This window comes from Lathyrus oleraceus, chromosome 5, assembly GCF_024323335.1.
Source record: "Lathyrus oleraceus cultivar Zhongwan6 chromosome 5, CAAS_Psat_ZW6_1.0, whole genome shotgun sequence".
Classification (NCBI taxonomy): Eukaryota; Viridiplantae; Streptophyta; class Magnoliopsida; order Fabales; family Fabaceae; genus Lathyrus; species Lathyrus oleraceus.
In genome coordinates, this window is record NC_066583.1 from 456,003,860 (window position 1) to 456,028,006 (window position 24,147).

The window sequence follows — 24,147 nt, forward strand, 5'->3', positions numbered from 1 at the left end:
CTTCATCTAATTCCCCTTCTTCATCCATTCATTTTCAGTTGGCCAATGACACATCAAAGTCCTAATGCTAGTTGATTGAAAGATTAACATGAGTATGGATGAGATTAGGCCACATCTTTGCATATTTTTGTGTGTGTGGTATGTTTAATGAGCATAGTTCTTAATACTATGTCTCCAACATGCATTAACACCAAAAGTTTATTGCCCGACCTCAAATAGTTGTGACTTCTACATAAGTCCAATTACGATTGCTTAACATAGCGCTAAATTTGTGACAGAAAAGGCATAAGCATTCTAGTTAGTGAGATTGTAAGTCTCCCCTCTTCCATGGTATTGTGTGGAAACTTGGCCTTCTTTCCTTCCTTTGGAAGATGATTTGGTTCAAGGATCCAAGCTTGTGGCAATTGGGTTGAGTGTTCTCCAAAGAATGTCTTGAAATAAAAAAAAAAAAAAGCAAAACAAAACTAACTATTAACTTACTAACCATTAACTTTTACCTTCAAGCTTTTACTTTTAATGCAATTTAGTTTTATTGTTTTATTATCATTTGTCATTGTACATATCATTCTAATTGTTTATGTTTATGCAATTTTCACTTTGTCCACTTGGACCATATTATGTGATATACTTTATTGCTTTGTTTGTTTGATTGGTCTTTGACCACTAATGCACCTAATAATCACAAAAACCCTAAAAGACTTTTGAGTGGACTGTTGTTTTGATCTCCCCAATTGGACATAGAACTTAGGCAACATTCCTTTGCTAATGGACTTGGCCAATGCCAATTTGTTGAAGAACCAAGAACTTGAAAGTTTGAATTCATCTGATACATCATTCAAGATCTCTCCAGATTCATCTGCAACATTGATCATTATTAAGCTGTTATGTTGAACCTGTGACATGTGGAATTCATCTGCTACATAGGCTACTTTGAAGAAGATCATTGAAGTGGATAAGCTTGGATGAGGCCATCTTTATTTGATGCCTTTTCTCTTCAAGATTGATATAATTGTGCGTTTATGTGTTGCTTAATTCTAAAAATTCCAAGGGAATTCTGGGTTTCTATTGACATACTTGTCTATTGGATTGCTACCCATTTTGTCAGATTTTTTCAACTTTAAACTTTTAAATTTATGTGCATAGGGTAGTCTCTTCATCTTCTCCATATTTCTTTAATTTCAAAATCTCTCCCTCCATTTTAAAAACATTCTTTGTGTGAACTACTTTTGTTCTAAACTCTGACCACTTTTGCAAAAAGGTAGAAACTTTGGCCTTATGCCATTGCATTTTCAAACTTATTTTCTTAAATCAAACTTGTGAATAAACTTAACTATACTTGACTTAAAACTTTCAAAAAGCCAAAAAGAACTAACTCATTCAAACCATTTTAGGCCTTTGTGCCTCTCAAAACTTAAATTTTGTTAAAAACCAACACACTCATTTTGAAATTTCTAGCACGAACTACGAGGTTTTGATCCCTCATTTTTATGTTGGTACGTAGGCACAAGATCGAAGGTCTTGTCAAACACAAAAATATAATTAACCAATTCTTTTCTCATCCCCTCATTCTATTTGCTTGTAAACACCACTTTGTATAAAATACGTATGCATACAAAAAGGGCTCCCTAGGAGTACCTAGGATACTTTGGGTGCTAACACCTTTCCTTTGTGTAAACAACCCCCTTACTTGTGATCTCTGACTTTTATTAGTTTTTATTTGAAAACTTCTTACTATTTAGGTTTTGTTCGTACTTTTTCCCTTTTTCCTTGGAAACAATAAAAGCGCGGTGGCGACTCTTGTTAAATGATCTCTAGCTTATCAATAGCTTGATGATCATGAATTTCCCGTTACAATATCAAAACTAATCCAAAAAATAATTTTAATTCTGAAAATTAAAGAAGAAAATATTTGAAATTTTTTGGTGAAAGTCCCACATTTTTTGGATCAATAATGAAATTAATATGAATTAATTAAAAATAAGCAATTAAATGAAATAATTAAAAATTCAAAAAAATGAGAACCATCTGATCTCCCTCATTAATTAAGGTGGCAGATCAGATGGTGATAAGCGCGCGTTCCACATGTTCCCTGGTCAACTGAACCACACACAAGGTAATCAAAAGCAACACACGAGATTAAAACATTTGAACTGGATCCTATGGTTGAAATGCATGACAACACATCACCGGAGCCAGAGCTCCGGTCTTCTTCTCCGGTGGACCTCACCGGACTGGTCCACCATCAACCATCACCAAAATGAAAAAGCAAGACATGGATTTAAAGAAAAAATGCTCAGGAGCTCGAATCTGGCCTCAATTTTGTCCAATTCCAAGTATATAAAAAGATACATGGATTTGAATTTTGAGGATCATGAACTGAGTTGCTTCGATTTGACCTCAAAGAAACTCAATCTTCTTTCCTACATTGATAGGACTTCAGACAACCAAAAATCCACAAGAATAGTGGAGAATTGAGAGAGAATCGAAGAGAAGAAGTTTCTGAAAAATCACCTTCGAATTGATCTAATTCCACTTGATCTTGATCTGGATTTGATTGCTTTCTCCTCCTCTTGCTTGCAGAAACCAAATGAGATGAAAAGGGAAGTGAATTTCTGGAGTTTGAACTTCCAAACAGAAGATGAAGTTCAAGCTCGATTTTAAAAGAAACCTTCAGGAATTCTATGGAAGTGGGGGTTTGAATTGGTCTAGCAACGCTTGGGCAAGGTGTTGATGATGAATCTGAATCATTAAGCTTGTTTAAATAGGCAATGCACTTGATATTTGCACCACTTGAAATTTGGACAAATTTGGAAACTCCTTTACATGGGTGAATGAGTAATCATTTGGGCCTTAGGGATGATGCAATCCATTCCCAATTCGTGTACAAAGTATGCTGAATACATCATGTGTAAGCATGCAAAAGAATTTGGTCACTTGAAATCCAATCTTGCCAAAACACTTTCCATAATGAATCCATGCGCAAGTCCCTCAACTTTGATCTAAATGAGATGATCTTGGATGTTTTGGAAAGGTGAGATCAAGGGGAACAACTTTCATGTTGAACACTTTTTCATTTGAAGCTTGGATCATGATGAATTTTGAGGTGGAAGTAGACATATTGAATTTGATCATGCAATTTGAATGGCTTTCATCTCATAAAAATTGAGCAAGTTATGGTCTTGGGAAGTTGACCTCCAAACTAGGGTTCAGACAGAATGACCTATAATCTTTCACCGTAAAAAATGACTTTCCAAGCAAAACTAGATCTTGACCTCAACATGAAAGTTGTTTGGAATGTTATTTAGAGTAACTTTTCTCCTGAAATCATTTTCATATGACACAAATTGTAGGAGATAGGGTCTAGGGAACCCCAGTTTTGACCAATTGACTTTCTCTGGTCAACCACCATGAACCAACTTGCTAGCTTGATACTCTCTAGACTTTTGGGGTTCATGGAGGATCATATGTGCATAAGATGATGTAATATGAAGTGTCCCTTGAAATATTTGATCAATTATTGAAGAAACTTGTTGAAACCCTAGATATGAGCTTGATAGGGCATAGGTGAGCACACACACTACCTACAAAAGCAACAAACTATACATTGACACATTTTTTGGTATTTTGGTTAGTAAATAAATAAAAATAAAGTATGATACAATATAAAGTGCTTGGTGACCTCTCCCAATGCAAACCCAATGATTGAAGGTAAGGAGACTGTCAAGGTGTGATCCATATGATGAGATGGCATGAGGGATTTTAGGGTCAAAATTGGGGTCTTACACTAACCATTGACTAACTTTTATTCATTATGCTTTTACTTTCAAGCTATTTACTTTATGCAATTTTAATTTTCAGTCATTTATCATTCATTGTCATTTACATTTTCATATAACTTGTTTATGTTTCAAGTCATTTTCACTTTGCTCATTTGAGTCATATCTTGTGATTGTATATATTGTTTGCTTGCTTTTGATTTTGTTTGTGGTCTTAGGACCTTAAAACATTTAATAACAAGAAAAATCCTAAAAAACATTTGGTGGATTGTTGAACTTGATCTGAACTTTTAGACTTAGGATTAGGCAACTTTCTCTATGCTAAAGGACTTGGACAATGCCAACATCTGAGACTGAGCTATTCTTGACAAGTGACTTTCATCTGATGCAAGACTTTGGATCTCTTTGGTTCATCTGCTATCGTGTCTCTGTGTTTAATTTTTACTTTGTTGTGATCTTTGTCTGATGTTTTATTCTGAGTTTATCAAGGAATATTCCATCTGATACATGGGAAGACAATGAAGATTGTTAGCTATTGGAATGCTTACATGGATGTGGCTATCTTTATTTGATGCCTTGATCTTTATGATGTCTGAATATTGCTCATTGCTTATGCTTATTTGTTGATCAAAGTCCAACGGAAAATGGGTTTCTATATGACATTCTTGTCTGTTGGATTGCATCCCATTGGTCAGATCTTTTCAACTCTTAACTTTTAAATTTTTGCTTAGGGTAGTCTTTTCATCTCCTCCCACTTCTTAAGTTTTAAAATCTCTCACTCCTTTCAAAAAAAAAACTTTCTTTGCTTGTGATTTCAAACTTAGACATGTTTTAACAATTAGAAACTTTGGCCTTATGCCAATGAATTTTAAAAAGTTTTTTCTTAATCAAATTTGTAAATAAACTTAATCATATTGACTTAAATTTCAAAGGACAACAGTAATTTACAACCCCGTTCAAACCTTTGGCCTTTTGTGCCCTCTCCTTAAACTTTTGTTAAAATCAAATTCACCAACTTTCTTTGAAATTTTTACCACGAACTACGAGGTTTTGATCCCTCATTCTCATGTTTGTACATAGGCACTAGACCGAAGGTTTTGATCCCTCAAACACAAAAATATAATCAATGAATTCTTTTCTCATCCATACACTCTATTTTTTTTCTCAAACATCTTCTATACCAAAACACATGCACACATAAAAAGGACCCCCATGAGTACGTAGGACGCTTTGGGTGCTAACATCTTCCCTTTGTGTAACCAACCCCCTTACCTATAATCTCTGACATTTTATTAGTTTTGATTTGAAAACTTCTTATCCTTGAGTTTTGTTCGTACTTTTCCCTTTTCCTTTGGAAATAATAAAAGTGCGGCGACGACTCTGGTTTTATTGACGTTAAGTTTATCCATAACTTGATCGTCATGAATTTACCGCTACACAACCAAAACTCAATATGTTTATACGAGAATTCTGAATTCGTTTTAATTCTAATCATTATCATTTATATCATTCAATGTTTAATATAAAATCCTTTGCACTACTATTTAAACAAATGACAAGAGTGAAAGTTGGACATCAAATTTTGAAGAGAAAAATACTATAGTAAAGATAAGAGCCATGAGAATAAAGAATACACATTTCAACTCAACTCTGGAGTTGGAGCTTCTCCCCGTGACCTATTTATGTATAATATATTTAATATTCTATTTGTCTTTTGTATTTGAACAATGAGTAACTAAATCCCTATTATTCAGAATCAATAATTGGTTTTTGAAATAAATCAGTATCCATAAACGAATTTCACCTTTTGAATAATTATTACTAGGTTATTTATATGGTATCTGACCACCAATCAAAATTATTTATGATTTACTTTGTGGAACATGTGAAAAACAAATGAAATAGGTAAAAAATTTGAACTGATATTCTTTTAATTATTACATAGAGGGCAAGAGCCCGGGAAAAGGAAAACTACAAGAAGACATTTCTAGAGGTGGCAGTCCCTTTCTCACCAGCAACCAAAAAGTGCTTAAAATCATTCGTGAACAATCCTAAAAAAAAATATGCATCACTCAAAGAGTTACTATGTCTATAAAGCATCCGTCAATTGATTAGCTTCACGGTAAGAGTGTTTAACAACCACTTCCGATTCAAGCTCCAACATTCAACAAATATCATCAACAAGAAGAGCCCTTCCACGAAAAATACTATTCTTTTTATGCTTATCTATTAGACTGCCACGTAACAACTCCAATAGATATTCTAGTAGACTGCCACGTAAAGATAAAGATTAGATCCTAAAACTCATATATTAAGTTAAAGTCTACTTTACATTCTTAATTAACTAAAACTATTTTACCGGTAAATAGTTAGTATAAATCATAATTTTTTTAACATTATTATTTTATTTTTTATAGTTGTAGAGATAAATTATCATCGTTTAATAGTAGTAAATAGTTAGTATAAATCCTAATATTTTTAACGTTAATTATTATTTTATTTTTACAGTTGTAGAGATAAATTATCATCGTTTAATTGACTCTCTTTTATCAATCAAAAAATTTCTATATGTAAGGGTAAGATGGATCTCATCACCATTTATTTAAGATGTTGAAATTTCTTACTATTTCAAACTATTATATATTATAGAAAAAATGGATCATAATTGATAATGTGAATTTATTTTACATTGTTAATCAATGATGACCATGCATCCTATCAAATTAAATTGAAAATTTTGAAATACTTGTATTATGTGTCAAAATAAAATATTTTTATTAGATAACAATTATAATGTCAGTCTATCACTATTAAATTTTATATTATATATTAATATTTTTATTTTATAATTAAATTCATAAAATAGATAAATATAAAGTATGTAATTCAAACAGGGTATAAGACAGATTAATACATATCATCTAAAATTTGTTTAGAATCTCATAAAATGTTTCTCATAGTTAAATTATAGTCAAATAATTTTTTTATTTACTTTATCATAGTTAAATTACAATTAATTTATATCGGACATCTGAAAAATTAAAACATATACGATCTCGTGAGTAAGTAATTAGTAACTTTAGCATAAAAAGGTTTCTACTCTAAGAACGTGTCTTAATATGGTAATTGGGAATTTTTAAGGAATTTAAAATTTTAAGTAATTTAAATAATTCAACTAAAATCTATTCTTTTAAAAAAATATTTGAATGAAATAATAAAATAATCCATTGTTAAATTTTCGAAGTCATTTTTATAAATTAAAAGAAAAATCCAAATTTAAATAAGGAATAATTTGTAATTTTTAAAAATTTGAAGAGACCAATTTATAAAATTAGAAAATTATTAGAAGATATTTATTTGTAATTTTAAAAAAATTAGGGATGAATTTAAAATTTTAATAAAATATGAGGATTATCTTACAAGTTTTTAAAAATTAATAATAAATAATTTAACATTATATTGTATAGAGAAGAAATAATTTCAATTTTTTTACTTTTTGATATCATTTGAAATTTTAGAATTTAACTTAAATAAAATATTTTATAAAAAAATGTTTCATTTTAAATTTTGCAAAATTTATAAGTTGGTCTCAATTATTGTCATAGTCTTCACCTCGTTTGATCTGTCGAAAATCCGTGACAATTTAGATACAGATGTTATAGATGCATCAATATCATCAATTTAAATTCAATCATTTCACACATATTTAAAGATGAAAATAACTGCCCGGATGTTTTTTCTCATAGCACATCTACCTCCTTTATTTCTTTTAATGTTTTACCTCCGGATATATTGTCAAGGATTAAATAAAGAATATGTTAGATTAGTCTTAATAAGGATCAAATAGATCTACGTGGATTTGATTTAACCTTCTATCTTTTTGTATTCTAATTTTCTTTACAATATATTTTAATTAAAAAAAATCTATAAAATAAATTTTAATTAAATTATTTTAAATTCTTTTAAAAAATTATTTTTTCATTAAAATATTTGATGGAAAAACACTTTAAAATAAATTAAATAAAAATAAATTTAATTGCGATGTATTATCAGTTTATTATTTTTCATTAAAATGCTTACACTTTAAAATAAAGTTAAATAAAAACAAATTTAATTGTGATGTATTGTCGGTTTATTGTTAACTATTTTCTTACAATAGTTTTTTTTATTTATTTATAATGATTTAACTTTCCAATTTATTGAAGATTATTTCTAATTAAATATACTTTATTTTTATTAATTAGTTATAACCATTTCCAAATATATAGTCGACAAAAATGATGACTTCATTAAAATCAATTAAAAGGCGGTTAAGAAATCTGTCCAACAAAGGTGTTTATCAATGATTATTTTTCTTTCACCAAAAATATTTTTTTCCAGAAACATAAATTATTGGTCATAAAATAATTCCATTCAAATCCGTGTGCAAAAACGATTCCTAGTATGTGCCCAAGTCCGCACATACGTCTTCTCCGGGTCCTAAAAAAACGAAGTTTCTAGATGTATCCCAATCAAACAATATATAAGTCATTTTGAATCAGTCAAAATAATCATAATCTCCAGAAAAATCATTCTCGTGTAACCTTAAAAAATGGGTCTACTAGATCTTGAAAAGCACTTTGCTTTCTATGGTTCTTATCACAGCAACCCAATTAACATTGTAGTTCACATATTCTTTGTTTGGCCTATCCTCTTCACCGCTCTTCTTTTCTTCTACTTCACCCCTCCTATTTTCTCCCCTCCCCAAACACTACTTAATGTTATTCCTTCTTTCTTGATTTTCAACTTCGGTTTCTTCTTCGCCATTTTCTACGCTCTCTTCTACGTTGCTTTGGATATTAAAGCTGGTTCCTTCGTAGCTCTTCTTACTTTACTTTGTTGGGTTTCTTCCAGCTTCCTCGCTAATTCCATCGGCTTTGATCTCGCCTGGAAGGTACATATGTATGAATAGGATTGTGAATTGGTTTTTGATTTCAGAAATAACTGTTATAATTTAATTATTTATGTCAATGATTTTTCAGGTTGGGCTGGTTACTCAGTTGTTTTGTTGGACAGCACAGATTACTAGTCATTTTGTGTTTGAGGTAAATCATTGTTTTATCACAGAAAATCATGATACATGAAAGTTTTCACAATTTAATTTATTTATGTTAATATTTTTGTCTTAGAAACGTGCACCGGCTCTATTGGACAACCTTGCCCAAGCTTTTTTAATGGCTCCTTTCTTCGTTGTTCTTGAGGTAGTGTTTTTTTGTTTCTCATAGGGCTCTTGGTGGGTGTGTCATGTAAGTTTAAGTTTCTGACAATGAAGTTGATTGTATTAATTTGTTTTTGTAGATTCTCCAGAAAACAATAGGATATGAACCGTATTCTGGGTTTGAGAGAAATGTGAAGGCAAGGATAGCTACTAATATCAAAGAATGGAAGGGCAAGCAGCGGAAGAAAGTTACTTAGCTTACAAAAGATTGTTAGAAAAGGAAATAAAGAAAACTAATAATTTATAGGAATCTAGATAAGATGGATGTTGTTGATCAATATTTGGGGATAATGAAAATGTTGACGTATTCGTAGATGAGATTTTCAAAAAAAAAAAATTGTTATTATTTAAATTAAGATTTTTTTTAGAAATACCCATTGTTAATAATTTAGTTACACTTTAAAATGGCTGAATTAAAATTTTAATATGACACTTTTTCTATAAATCTACTTTCACGTATTCTCTTTCTTTTCTTGGGTTCTCACCTCCTCTTCATTTCAAAATCAAATTCTTTCACCATTGACTTCTCATTTTAAAATCAAATTCTTTCACCATTGACTTGTTAATAAAAACACTAAAGGCCTATTTCAAATGCACCCTAAAAACTCTTTTTTAGTTTTTGAAAATTTAAAATTTAAAAATTTGTTTGAATATAATATATATTTCTAAAATTCTTTTCTATTTTTCAATTTTTAAAAACAAAAAAATCATACAGTTTAGTTGTGTTTTTGTTCTTACTTTTTAGTTTTTAGTATTATAAAACTTCAAGAAAAAACATAAAAATTTATAATTTTCATTAATAGTATTAATGTAATTTTAATAATTTTTATATTTTAAAAATAAAATAGAAAAACGTATTTGAAAGAGTATGTTATTTCTTTTATTTATGCTCTTTTTATGTATAAGTAATCTTTTCAAATATATTTATTTATTTTACTTAATTTTTTTTGTGTTTCTTAATTATTTTCACTATATAATTTTTTTTCTCTATTAAACGTGAAATACCATTTTTTTACTTTTTTTTTTATTATTATTACAAACAAATGCTATGTGATTTGTAAAATTAAAAATTGATTTAACGCAATTATTTGTATTCGACCAAATATCAATTAATTTTTTTAAGTTTATAATATTTTATACAATAAAATAGATTTTAAAAGTAAATGACAAAATATGCATTTTTATTCTCTTCTTAAAATACTATTAAAAGAGTTATTTGAACCCATTTATTGATCATTTAACATCCATTACATTAAAAAAACTCTTATGCAATAAATTTGTGTACGTTGATCCAAATATATATATATATATATATATATATATATATATATATATATATATATATAAATATATAAAAAAAAAATATATTATATTTTAATTTTTTTTAAATAAATTATTGCACTTGCGCGACCCGTGCGAACGCACGGGTCCTTTACTAGTACTATTAAAAGATCAGATTATCAAACAAGTTTTTTCATTTTCATATTTTCAAAACAGTTTTTAAAAATTAGTTTATCAAACAATTTTTTTGTTAATTTTCTTCTTAAAAATAGTTTTTTAAAATAGATTTGAAAAACAAATTTTAAGAACTAAAATTGAAAAGTGTTTCAAACAGGCCCTAAGTCTTCGATGCTTTATCTACCATAATTCAAATGCTTTATAGTTTTTAAGAGATATAAAGATAGGACCAGATAATTAGTGAAGGAATGAATTTAATTGTTACATTGAAGAATTGAATTCTCGGTTTCAAAAATAATTGATGGAAGAAAATGAGAGGTAAGTACCTTCTTCCAATGCTCCTAAAAATGGGAAGGGCGGAACCTATTTTCTTGGCATATGAGTTTCCAGACTACAAAGTTCTTATAAATAAATTAACTATGAAGTTGAGAGGGGTCTAGTTCACTTTGCAAAATTATAACATACAGCTTCACATTATCCATACCTAAGTTTGTTCTAACAATAAAATAATTTTTAAAATCTCTGACAGTTCTATCTAGCAAGAGGTAGTCCTATATTATATTTTTAACAAGTATAATTGATGTATTAAGCCCAGTTAAAACTAAATTAGGTCACCATAACAACATTCGGTTACATGCAGATAAATTCATGTCTTTGAACACTCGTCGTGAGCATATCTGACGTGAAGTCCTCCATATGCACGATATTCCCGACCGGGGGGGGGGGGGGGGGCTACCATCGGTAGCTAAGTTTAATAGGCGTAGTGACCCATATGAGCATGTTTCCCCCACTAACGCGTAAATGGTGATTGATGGAGCTTTTGGCTCTTTAGCACTTTAGAAATGCAGCTTTGAGATTGTACATGGGCTAGCCGCGACTATCGATCACCATCTATAAGGACTTAGTGAAAAAATTGATTCGTAATTTTGCAGCATGTAGGCACAGAAAGATGATTTCCACCATCCTTTTCAACATTCTCCAAGGACCCTCTTAATCTCTAAAGTAGTATCTCGCCCGTTTCAATGAGGTGACGGTCAAGGTCGTCAACCCCAACTAGGAAATGTTCATAGGTGCATTTCAAAATGGGGTAAGGGCCAATCATTTTAATGAATCCCTTACTCATATGCCTGCAAACTCTCTGGCTGAGGTAGTGACACATGTAGAATGTTATATATAGGGCAGTGAACGAAATGCTGAAAAGAAGGCTAGGGATGTCAAAATTATACCACTAGTAATCGTGACAACTCACAACGTTACGGAAAAACTATTACACCACTCCCATTAGAGACAGGGCAACGTTCAAGCAAAACGGAAAACATGCAGATAAATTCATGTCTTTAAACACTCGTCGTGAGCATATCTGACGTGAAGTCCTCCATATGCACGATATTCCGGGGGGGGGGGGGGGGAGGCTAGAGAATTTCAAACCACCATCGATGGCTAAGTTTAATAGGCGTAGTGACCCATGTGAGCATGTTTCCCCCACTAACGCATAAATGGTGATTGATGGAGCTTTTGGCTCTTTAGAATTTTAGAAATGCAGCTTTGAGATGGTACATGGGCTAGCCGCGACTCTCGATCACCATCTATCAGGACTTAGTGAAAAAATTGGTTCGTAATTTTGCAGCATGTAGGCACAGAAAGATGGTTTCCACCATCCTTTTCAACATTCTCCAAGGACCCTCTGAATCTCTAAGGTAGTATCTTTCCCGTTTCAATGAGGTGACAGTCAAGGTCGTCAACCCCAACTAGGAAATGTTCATAGGTGCATTTCAAAATGGGGTAAGGGCCAATCATTTTAAAGAATCCCTTACTCATATGCTTGCAAACTCTCTGGCTGAGGTAGTGACACGTGTAGAATGTTATATAAAGGGCAGTGAACGAAATGCTGAAAAGAAGGCTAGGGATGTCAAAATTATACCACTAGTAATCGTGACAACTCACAACGTTACGGAAAAACTATTACACCTATCCCATTAGAGACAGGGCAACATTCAAGCAAAACAGAAAACATGCAGATAAACTCATGTCTTTAAACACTCGTCGTGAGCATATCTGACGTGAAGTCCTCCATATGCACGATATTCCGGGGGGGGGGGGGGGCTAGAGAATTTCAAACCAACATCGATGGCTAAGTTTAATAGGCGTAGTGACCCATGTGAGCATATTTCCCCCACTAACGCATAAATGGTGATTGATGGAGCTTTTGGCTCTTTAGAATTTTAGAAATGTAGCTTTGAGATGGTACATGGGCTAGCCGCGACTCTCGATCACCATCTATCTGGACTTAGTGAAAAAATTGGTTCATAATTTTACAGCATGTAGGCACAGAAAGATGGTTTCCACCATCCTTTTCAACATTCTCCAAGGACCCTCTGAATCTCTAAGGTAGTATCTCGCCCGTTTCAATGAGGTGATAGTCAAGGTCGTCAAACCCAACTAGGAAATGTTCATAGGTGCATTTCAAAATGGGGTAAGGGCCAATCATTTTAAAGAATCCCTTACTCATATGCTTGCAAACTCTCTGGCTGAGGTAGTGACACGTGTAGAATGTTATATAAAGGGCAGTGAACGAAATGCTGAAAAGAAGGACAGGGATGTCAAAATTATACCACTAGTAACCGTGACAACTCACAACATTACGGAAAAACTATTACACCTCTCCCATTAGAGACAGGGAACCGTTCAAGCAAAACGGAAAACATGCAGATAAATTCATGTCTTTAAACACTCGTTGTGAGCATATCTGACGTGAAGTCCTCCATATGCATGATATTCCATAACCATCACCTCCAAAGTCGAATGTAATGAGACTTGAGGCTAGTAGATGGTGCAAGTTCTGCGAGGCCAAAGGGCATCATACCAATGATTGCTATCAACTTAAGAGTGAGATATATCACCTCATCCAAGATGTCCATGTAAAGAAAAATGCTAAAGGATATGCCCAAACGACATGTGGGTCTAGCTCTTGAGGGCAAGATGCCTTTAGGTGCCCTAGGTCTAAAAAGGGCAAGGAAATAAGCAATGGGGGTGAGGACAAAACTGTTGAGATATGATATTGTTTTATTCTTAGTGTTGTCTTTCCCCTAATTAATGGATTGGTTAGTATATCTTTTCCTTAATTAGTGGGATTAGTTAGGAGGGTTACACACACACACATGTGTCTGTGTGTACCTGCTTGTGCTAGTATGTGTGTGTGTGTATTCTCTCTACATAATTGAATCAGAAATTTATATTCAACTTGGTATCCAGAGCATGGTTTAAAACCCTCATTTTCCTTTTTTTTCTCTTGTTTTGAAACCCTAATTTTTTATGTTTTTTTCTCTCTTGGTTGTTCAAGAGTCTATTTTATTCAAATATGTCGCCGTTGAAATAGTGTCACGCAACCTTCTACGTTTTATGGAATTCACCAATCTCCCACATGTCAAAACCGCACCACCAATTAACCTGCCACACACCATCATCTATATCTTCCACGCGCTCCACTCTCTCCATGCCAGACGCTTGAAGGCCACACGTCGCCTTGTGACCGTCTATTTCCGATGATAATTGTTGCTACAAGATTGATTTCTCAATATAATTTCATTAGGATGACTTTCAGTGTCCGAGTCTCATGTTGAAGATGTGTTTCACGCCGTTCTTTGCCTCTGACATATTAGTATGCTATTATTGGGTGTTGTTGAGAATTTGTTACCTTGTTGAAGCATCAAGACTGAAAAATTCCTAGCCAAAGAAAGTTGTTGTTAAGGAGAATCCTCCTAAAAAGAGTATAATTTTTTGTGTTTCAAGGAACACCCGTTATTGCCACTAAAAAATTTAGTGATAATAAGAATTATTTGAATTGGTATGCTTCAGGGGAGTTATGGTTTTTGGGTCAATGTCTTCCAGACCGTCTTACTAAGAAGGTTTTAGAAATTGATGCAGCGATAAAAAATGATTGGGAATCTTTTAATTATGAACTTTCATCATTGTTATGGAATTCTATTGAGCCAAAGTTTATGGCACAATTTCGTCCATATAGAACATGTTATGAGGTTTCATAGAAGGCTAAAAACCTTTATTCTAATGATATTCAATGATTGTATGAATTAGTCTGCACCTTGGCCACTCTTTAGATGAATCAAGACTTATCTAAATATTTGACTCGTGCTCAGTCCAGTATTGATGGCCTTAAACTTATGCTGGTTAGTGAAGATATTATGAAGGTATTAGGCAAGCTTGACAATATGTTCATGGTGTTTGCTCATCATGGTCTCCCTAAATAATATAGTTTGGTTAAAGACTAGACGCAAACAAATATTATCATCCATACGGTATAAGAGATAATAGATCTCCTTGTGTGGGTATCCTTACCAAGTGATGACACTTTTGTTTCTAACTTTAGTAATGCATGACGTAGTGGACGTGGTAGAGGACATGGTAGAGGTAAATTTTATTGTACTCGTTGTAAGAAATATGGGCACACTCAAGATCGATGTTTCAACTTACATGACTTTCCCAACAAAATTGCTAACATTGCTCAAACCTCTACAATCCTTGAGTCAAAGGGTGAACTCGAAACCACTTTTTTTGTCGATGAGTATAAGGAGTATTTGAAATTTAAGGCAACATAATATTCCACCTCCTCGACTATCATTCCTCATACTAGTAATTCTATGATTTGTCTCTGTCACTTTACACCTATTGGCCGGGTTATGGATTATGGTGCTTCAAACCATGTGACTAATAATGCCTCAATTTTCTCTAATTTATTACCACTAAAATATCGACATTATGTTACTCTTGCGAATGGATCTAAAGTTGAGGCAACTGGTGTTGGACAAGTTTCACCTATTCCCTCTCTCTTTAAACTTTATTTTATTGATTCCTAATTATCCGTTCACTTTGTTTTCTATAAGAAAATTAACCATCTCTTTAAACTGTGCCATAACCTTTACATCTAATTCCTTTTTTATACAATACTAGAATACGGGATAAAAGATTAGAGTCAGAATTGAATCTAGTGGTCTTAATCATCTTCAACCTCCCAGTTCCACTACATGTGCTACTACTGAATCTTCTGATCTTTTTCATCATTTCTTAGGTCATTCGAATTTATAAAAATTGAAGAAATGGTGTCTGACCTTCCTCATTTAGACTACTTACACTATGAGTCTTGTTAGTTAGGAAAATATGTTCTAGTTTCCTTTTCCAGTCATATTAATAACAAAGTCATGTCTCTATTTGATGTTGTTCATTCCGATGTTTGGGATCCTAGTTGGGTTCCTTCTGTCTTAGGGTATACATATTTTGTTACATTTATTAATGATTTCTCAAGATGCACTGGGTGTTTTTAATGAATGATCATTTTGAGTTGTTTTATATTTTTAAGAATTTTTGTTTTGCAATCATGACACAGTTTGGCAAAACTAATTTCTTTTTACGCACCGACAATAAAAAAGAATATTTCTCTGATCATTTTAACTCTTCCATGCACTCCAAAGGAATTGTACATTAATCCAGTTATCCTTATACCCTCAAGAAAATGTTGTTGTTGAAAGAAAACATATACACATTGTTGACACTGAATGTACCCTATTGTTAAACGGAAATGTATCTCTGAAGTTTGGGGTGATGTTGTTCTTATTGTCAAGTATTTATTTAATAGGATACCATCCTCTGTGTGGAATGATGATGTTCCTCATTCCCTGTTTCACCTTACATATCCCTTATATGCTGCCCCCCCCCTCCCCCCGTGTCTTTGGGTGTACTTGTTTTGTTCATGATTTGTCCCCAGGTCGTCATAAGATGTATGCTCGTGCTATCAAATGTGTTTTCCTAGGTTACTCTCACGTTCAAAAGGAATATTGGTTTTACTCTCATTCTACATTGAGTTTACACGCCGGGAGATGTTACATTCTTTGAGTACATACCATACTTTCCCAACTCAAATGTTCCTGAAACTGATTTAGATAAAGTCTTCTCTATTTCGTATTTTTAAGTCGGTTGAGTACACTCCTTTATCATCTAGTCCACCCGTTGTGATAGATGAGTTTCCACCACCATTGGACCAGTATGGTATTTACCTATTATAAGAGGTTTGGACCACGTGATTCAACTCTTATTCCAAACGTCTATACCCTTGCTTCAACTATGTCTCATGATTTTCCCATTTCCATCCGTAAAGGTAATCATTTAACCTGTAACCCTTATCCTATTATAATTTTGTGTCTTACTATCAATTATCACTTACCCACTATGCTTTTGTTATTTCACTTGCATTTGTTAATATTCCTAAAATTATTCAGGAATAATTATCCCTTCCAGGGAGAAAATTAACAATGCTTGATGAAATTATAACTCTATAATCTAATCATACTTGGGAGCTTGTTCCTCTCTATTATGGTAAATCTATTATCGTTAGTAGGTGGATATTTAATGTTAAGGTGGGTCCTGATGAATAGGTAGATTGATTGAAATCTCGCCTAGTGGAAAAGGGATATACTTAATTTTATGGTCAAGATTATAGTGATACTTTTTCTCTAGTTGCGAAGATGGCATATGTTTGTCTCTTTCTGGGCATTACTGCCATGAAACAATGACCTTTATTTCAATTGGATATCAAGGATGCATTCTTGCATGATGACTTGGAAAAGTAGATTTACATGGAGCAACCTCCTGGTTTGTTGCTTAGAGAGAGTGTAATCATGTATGTAAATTACACAACTCTTTGTATGGGTTAAAACTATCACCTCGAACATGGTTTGGAAGATTTAATAAAGTGTTGCAAAAAAAATTGTGATGAACAATTGTGAATCAGAACACTCTATTTTCATTAAGTTCTCCTCACCAAATAAATATATGTATCTAGTGTTTTAAGTTGACGACATTGTAATTACAGGTGATGATTCTAAGAGTATAAAGGCTTTAAAACAACATATATTTCCGAACTTCTAGACTAAGTACTTGGGTCATCTTCGTTACTTTTTGGGAACTGGGGTAGCTCAATCAAAGTCAAGTATTTTTATTGCTCAAATGAAGTATTCTTTTGATATTTTAGAAGAAGAGGGTCTTACAAATTGCCAACCATTGACACTCCTATGGATCATAATGTAAATCTTCTTCCTAATCACTAGGGCATATAGTGATCTAGAAAGATATCGAAGACTTGTAAGGAAGTTGAACTATATTACCTTGACTAGACCCGATATATCTTTTCTAGTCAATTCCTGAACTCTCCTTGTGTCAACCATAGGGTTGTTGTTAGTCGAATCCTTAAGTTTATCAAAGGATCACTTGGAAAAAGGGCTTGTTTTTTGTGATAGAAACAACACTGATATCATTGGATACTCAAATGTTGATTGGGCACGAGGTGCAAGTGATAAACGTTATACATCAGATTATTGTGTTTTTAATGGTGGAAATTTGGACTCATGGAAGAGCAACAAGAAAACAGTTGTTGATCGACCAAGTACAAAAGTTAAGTATCGAGCCATGGCCCATGCCACATGTGAAATCTTGTTTTTAAATCATCTACTTCAAGAAATTTATTTTTGTGAAGTCTGTCTTATGGAACTTGTATCTGATAACGATTTAACTTTTCAACTCTCATCCAATCGCGTGTTTCATGACAGGACCAAGCATGTAGAAGTCGAATGTCACTTTCTTAGAGATAAGATTTTCACCGGGACCATCAAAACCTCATTTATTAACTTGTCGAACTCTTCACAAAGTCTCTTTGGACACCTCATATTATTTACATATGTGACAAGATGGATGCTTATGATATATGCACCACCTTGAGGGGGAATGTTGAGATATGATATTGTTTAATTGTTTTTATTCTTAGTATTATCTTTCCGCTAATTTAGTTGATTGATTAGTATATCTTTTCCTTATTTAGTGGAATTAATTAAGACACTTTCACACACACACACACACACACACACATACACACACATACACACACACACATACACACACATACACACACGCACACTTGAATGTGTGTGAGAGAGAGAGAGAGAGAGAGAGAGAGAGAGAGAGAGAGAGAGAGAGTATGTGTGTGTGTGTTTGTATTCTCTCTATATAATGGAATAAGAAATTCATATTAAAGTAAAATAATATGCCACACCCTTAATACCATTAAAGGAGGATTCTGCAGGGGTGGAGATACCAGTTTCTCCCGCAAAAGGTATGCTTGCCAAATCCTAACAATGGAAGGCTCGCCCACTAACTCTGGTATCGGTGTTATACCCTTAAATTTTCCGTACCCTTTCATCAACCTCACTTGGATCATGACTTTGGGTTCATCTGCATACATCTATCCCAACCATTCGTTCTCATTCATTTTGCATAAGGTAACATCATTGGTTCAAAAGATTTATGATTTCAATTGGCTTGTCTCAACATTTTGGATATTGATGTTTTGATCATATGACTGTGATTGATGCTCATATTGTTACTTATGGAACAATATATCATGGATTACATTTGAGGCTATTGGATCAAGGCTTCATTCTATGGCAAGTCTCCTGGATTAGGTTCTTGGTGGGTTTACTTGGAAAAAAGTGTTATGTTACAGTTGACCTTTTGGTCAAAGTTAACTTTGGAAGTTGACTTTTGACCTAATTCTTGGAAGTATCTCCATCTCTTATTCAAGCTATGGCTATTGAATTGATGCACATCATAAGAAGGAAGGGTTTGGAAGTCATTCATGACCTAGTTGAATTTTCGTCCACTATTGACTTCTGGTCAAACAATTGACCAAGTCTTTTGGAGTTCTTACTTTAACTTGGGCTATCAATTTTTGATCAAAGTTCTTCACTCAATTTGACTATTGCAAAGTTCAAAATTCAAAAGAAAAGTCATATTCAAGTTTTAAAGGGATGGAAATCTTTTTGCATTGCTTAAAGAATAAATTAAAATCCATATACAACAGTAATTACAAGCAAAATGAAAGTTACATGAAAAAAAATCCAAGTTTGACCTATAGTTGACTTTTGGTCAAACAGTTGACCAAAGTCTGAGCACACTTATCCTAAGCCTATTTTCTCTAATCTTCATCTTCACCATGTCTTCATGTTATCTTCAAGTTGTTGCACCATTTCTTGAAATCCATGTCCTTACTATGTCCAACCACCAAACTTGCATCACCATGTCCATGCCATGTTACCAACCTGTTATGTCACAAGTACCTGCATTGGGCCAGCTGCTCAACCTACAACATCAAGATACAATAACATCAATATATCATTTGGAATCCAAATAAATGCTCATGACATTACACATTTCCATCAAGTCCAACATACAAAATCAGTTCAACTCAGATCAAATACATACACAAAATGAGATAGCATGACTTCATGCCAAAGCCATGCCAATGCACACATACACAATGCCACATAACCAAACAATACACCTTAAGTCCGTGACAATTCACATAATTTCAAAACCATCAAACCTACATATCCAAAACAAGCCATGATACAAACATGCCATCCAAACATACATTAATTTCCACCAAATGATAATATATTATTCATTAACATATTCCAAACAATACAAACCACAAAGCAAGTTGCAAATCCAAGACAAATCCAAGACAAATCCAAACAATTCAATGCCATGTTTAACTCAATGCAACCACCATGATTATGCAATTCATAATATTTAGTCAATTCAATGCAAATCATGCTCAGCTACAATCATCCACACATCATCACACCTTACAATCCATAGCATACCATTCAATATAATGTAATCAAAGGCCATTCTACAACCAATAACAAACCAGACAACATGGGATCCAAATATGATGCAAGCATTTTGAAATCTAAGTTATTCAACCAATACCTACAACTAATTCATATGATCAATTTCAACTTGTGCTCACATACCATGAACTTAATGCTCACCACACAATCACCATAAACATAAAACAAAATGCTATACAAATAGCTTAATCATACATCATCATAACTATCATAACAACAATACATACATACAATTCTCATTCATAATAACCTAAACATCCAACTAACCCTTAACTATAACCAACTTTTAACTAATTTCAACTGACCTAACTACAAGCTAACCACACTCTTAACTTCCCTAACTTTACCTCTAAATAACTATGCCTCATTATATAATTACCCAAATTAGTTAGAAGTATTCCCAAATTTTTAATTGAAAAAACTAACATATAAACCCCTTCTAACCTGTAACCTTTTAACCTATCTCAACTAACTTTGCAACAAACTTATAACTGCCTAACAAACCCGCCATGTGTCCCAAAACAAAATTACTAAATTTCCCCTCATTTGAAATTCCCTCCAAATAAAGTTCTAAGCCTAACTAACTCTAACGCACAATCTAACTTCTCATCAATCACTCTCAACCATTGATTAACCCTAGCCTAGGATCACTATCCAAAGGATATAATTCAATCATTCTTAACCTCCTTAACTAAATCAATTAGCTTTCCCTGTGAAAACCTCTCAACCCTCATCTAAACCCTAGCCAATTTCTTCATCCCTAAGTTTCAATTACACTAAAAAAGCTCTGTCAAAATCTATTCCCAAACCTCACAAAAATATCACTCAAAGCTCATCAATCCACCATTCATCAGAGCTTCAAGTTGAATCTCTGAATCAATTGAGCATTAACCTTCATTATACAACCCTAATATGTGGCATCCTCAACCTCTCAGTTACTCATCAAACAACAACTATTACTTAGTCTCTCTACAAACTCATATCCATATTATTATAATACATCAATAACAACAACACACATTGGGAAAAAAAAAGTAAAAATCAAGAAGGAGAAGAAGAAAAGAACCTTATGAAGCATAAACAACAAGGAAGAAGATTTAATAGCTAGATCATGAAGTTCCTTTGGGTTTCTTTACCATCTTCAAGCTCTTCGCAACGTTCACCAGAGTAAACCTTCGCTTCTTTGGTAAAACTTTAACTTCAATCTTCTTCATCTTTTTGAACCTTTCTCCTCACCATGTTATACCATTAGAATTGTTGAAAAAAATCCCTAAGGTGGCGCCCTGATTCCATGGATCAAGGACATTTAATTTTACCTAGAAATTTCTAGGGTTTTCAAGGTTTGAAGTAGAATAAGGTTTTTGGTTAAATATTTAGGGAAATGGAGGTTGGGATGGAAAGAGGATGAGGAAATGAGTTTATTGATGGTAGTTAGGTTTGATTATAGGTCGCGTCGCCGCCGGAGGTGATTTCCAACGCGACGATTGCGATTTTAGGCGACCATGAGAGAGTGAGAGAAGGGAGAGATGAGTTTGAGATTGATGAGATGAATGAGGGAATTCTCACACCTTTGGCCCTTTCTGATTTCCTCATGGGCAATGGATCCAAGGCACATTGGCATTGGAAAATAATAATAAAATAAAAATAATATTGGTCCAATTGAACTATAGGCCTAGTGCCCCGTAATACTTCAAGCCTTCTTTTAACTTTGCATCCCCAAGCAGGTTAGCATTTTATTTATTTTATTCCTATTGTCTTTTTAATATTTTTTTATACACTAAAATGAAAATTTAGCTATGATTAAGATATAATATTAACTAATTTTAGGACTAAATTCCTAAATTAGGATTAAATTTGATAATTAGGATTATATTGGAATTAATTATAAAATTAGGGTTTTGTGACATAAATCTTAATTTATTTTCTTTTCTCTATATTCAAAAATCCACAAAAATCATGATGATTATTGCTTAAATTGTTTAACGTGTATGAATTGTATTTTTGCATGATCCCTTCATTGTCTTGATTTAATTAATTGATTAAATTCTATTTGGTAAATTAATTAAATTAATGACTTTAGGATATTATTTGATTAATCCTTTAGGTTAATTAAGTGATCAAAAACCCTAGGGTGAAAGCTTTGGAAAACATGTATGATAACATTAGGATTAGTAACCTTTTGGTACATTGATGTATCTTGCTTTGTCATCCCAATTATATTTGGTTAGTTTATCCATTTAATACTAAACTCTTTTTCTTAATAAACCATAAAATACCTAAAAATAATACTATGTGAATTGTGTGCCACGAGCTTTAAGAAATGGAGAAGAATGAGAGCGTGTATCTATATCCTTATTCTGAATATCTTTGGATATAGGATGAATGAACCATTTGTTAAAAATGTTCACCTCCAATCTTACAGTTTAGTGAAATTCAAATCAAGGAAATTTTCATAATCAAAGGAAGAAAAAGGAGGAGGCTGTAGACTACCTCTCCCTGAATGATTCAAACACTATTGTACAGCTCCTTGTCTGAATATTCATCTTCCGACTAAAATCAATCACAACCAGTATCAAAAACATTTCATAATCAGTCTCTCATGGTTCCAATACAACTCTTCTTGGTTTTGACACCCATTCTCTTCCTTTATCCCATTTTCCTTGTTAATCCCCTGGTTTAGAAAAACTCTTATTTCTTTTCCTGTTTGCCTTGTTGATCCCCTAGTTTAGACAAGCTCTTCTTCCTTTTTCCCATTTGCTTTGGTAATCCCCTGGTTTAGGGAGACTCTTATTCCTTTTCCCATTTTCCTTGTTAATCCCCCGGTTTAGACAAGCCTTTTTTCTTCTTCATATTTGTCTTGTTAATTTACGATTTAGGCAAACCTTTACAATTATTTGTCCTTGGTTAAGACACCGCCTTTACAATTCTTTGTCCTTGGTTCAAGCCAAACATCAATTTCTTTTCATAAAAGACCTATTATAATTCATTCCTTAGCAGTTAGACCCACAACTTACAGCGTCCGAACCAGGATTAAATAGCTAATTTCAAAATACTTCTGGGATACGATTATAACATTGTTCCCTAAAATTTACTAACAAACACTTATTTTCTACCCAACGAACTACATAACTCTAATTTTCTCATTGCATAATGGGAATACGTAGGCACATGATTTCGAAATCTTTGCGAGCACATTAGTTACAAACTTATTTTTCCCCTTAATTAAAACCAATCGCAAGTAACATTTATATAATAATACCCATATGCATAAAGAACAATTAAAATGATTCCCTTTGAGTACAGCGGATGTGAGGGGTGCTCATACCTTCCCCTTTCATAAACGACTCCCGTACCCTTTTCTCTTCCCGTTGAGTTTTATTGATATTTTCCATTTCTATTAGAATAAATAAAATTTAGTGGCGACTCTGTTGTATTTCGAGCGTGCGATTCGCTCAGGTATTTTTTCATCGAGACAGTTGGCGACATTGTTGGGCATAATTCTTAACCAAGTCAATCCTAGTTTTGTTTTTTCATTTGCATGTTTGGGTGTTTATCTTTATTGCTTTACTTGCTTTATTTTATTTAATTTTTATTGCTTTACATATTCATTATATTATGGATATCTTTTATATTCTCTATTGAAGGTTGGGTTTCATGATGCTACTTGAGAGAAAATCTCCCTACCCGAGCTTGAGTATATACACATGATAGAATCGTGGATAGTCATATTGACTTGCGTTTCACACGTTGGTTTGGCACAAGACCCATACCCATACTAGATTCACATGGAATTACCATTGTCCTACAAGCATTTTCTACGACAAGGTATTTTCATTTGAATCCATGACTCTGGGAGGCCTTTTTAGGAACCGCCTTTTTTCAAGACTAGAACCAAAACGTG

The 24,147-nt window shown here is 32.9% G+C and overlaps 1 protein-coding gene across 1 annotated transcript; it reads left to right on the forward strand.

The window, feature by feature from the left end:
• Positions 1 to 8,263: 8,263 nt before the first annotated feature.
• LOC127085392 (2-hydroxy-palmitic acid dioxygenase MPO1) lies at positions 8,264 to 9,346 on the forward strand. Its single transcript, XM_051025908.1, has 4 exons — positions 8,264 to 8,709; positions 8,798 to 8,860; positions 8,945 to 9,016; positions 9,114 to 9,346. The coding sequence occupies exons 1-4, from the start codon at positions 8,368 to 8,370 to the stop codon at positions 9,228 to 9,230; spliced, it is 594 nt and encodes a 197-aa protein (XP_050881865.1). The 5' UTR covers positions 8,264 to 8,367; the 3' UTR covers positions 9,231 to 9,346.
• The last annotated feature ends 14,801 nt before the right edge of the window (positions 9,347 to 24,147 follow it).

Excerpts from the sequence above, each read along its gene's own strand:
- LOC127085392 (XM_051025908.1), top strand. The coding sequence starts at position 8,368 with ATGGGTCTACTAGATCTTGAAAAGCACTTTGCTTTCTATGGTTCTTAT. Across the intron at positions 8,710-8,797 it reads GCTTTGATCTCGCCTGGAAG|GTTGGGCTGGTTACTCAGTT; the intron begins GTACATATGTAT and ends ATGATTTTTCAG. Across the intron at positions 8,861-8,944 it reads CTAGTCATTTTGTGTTTGAG|AAACGTGCACCGGCTCTATT; the intron begins GTAAATCATTGT and ends TTTTTGTCTTAG.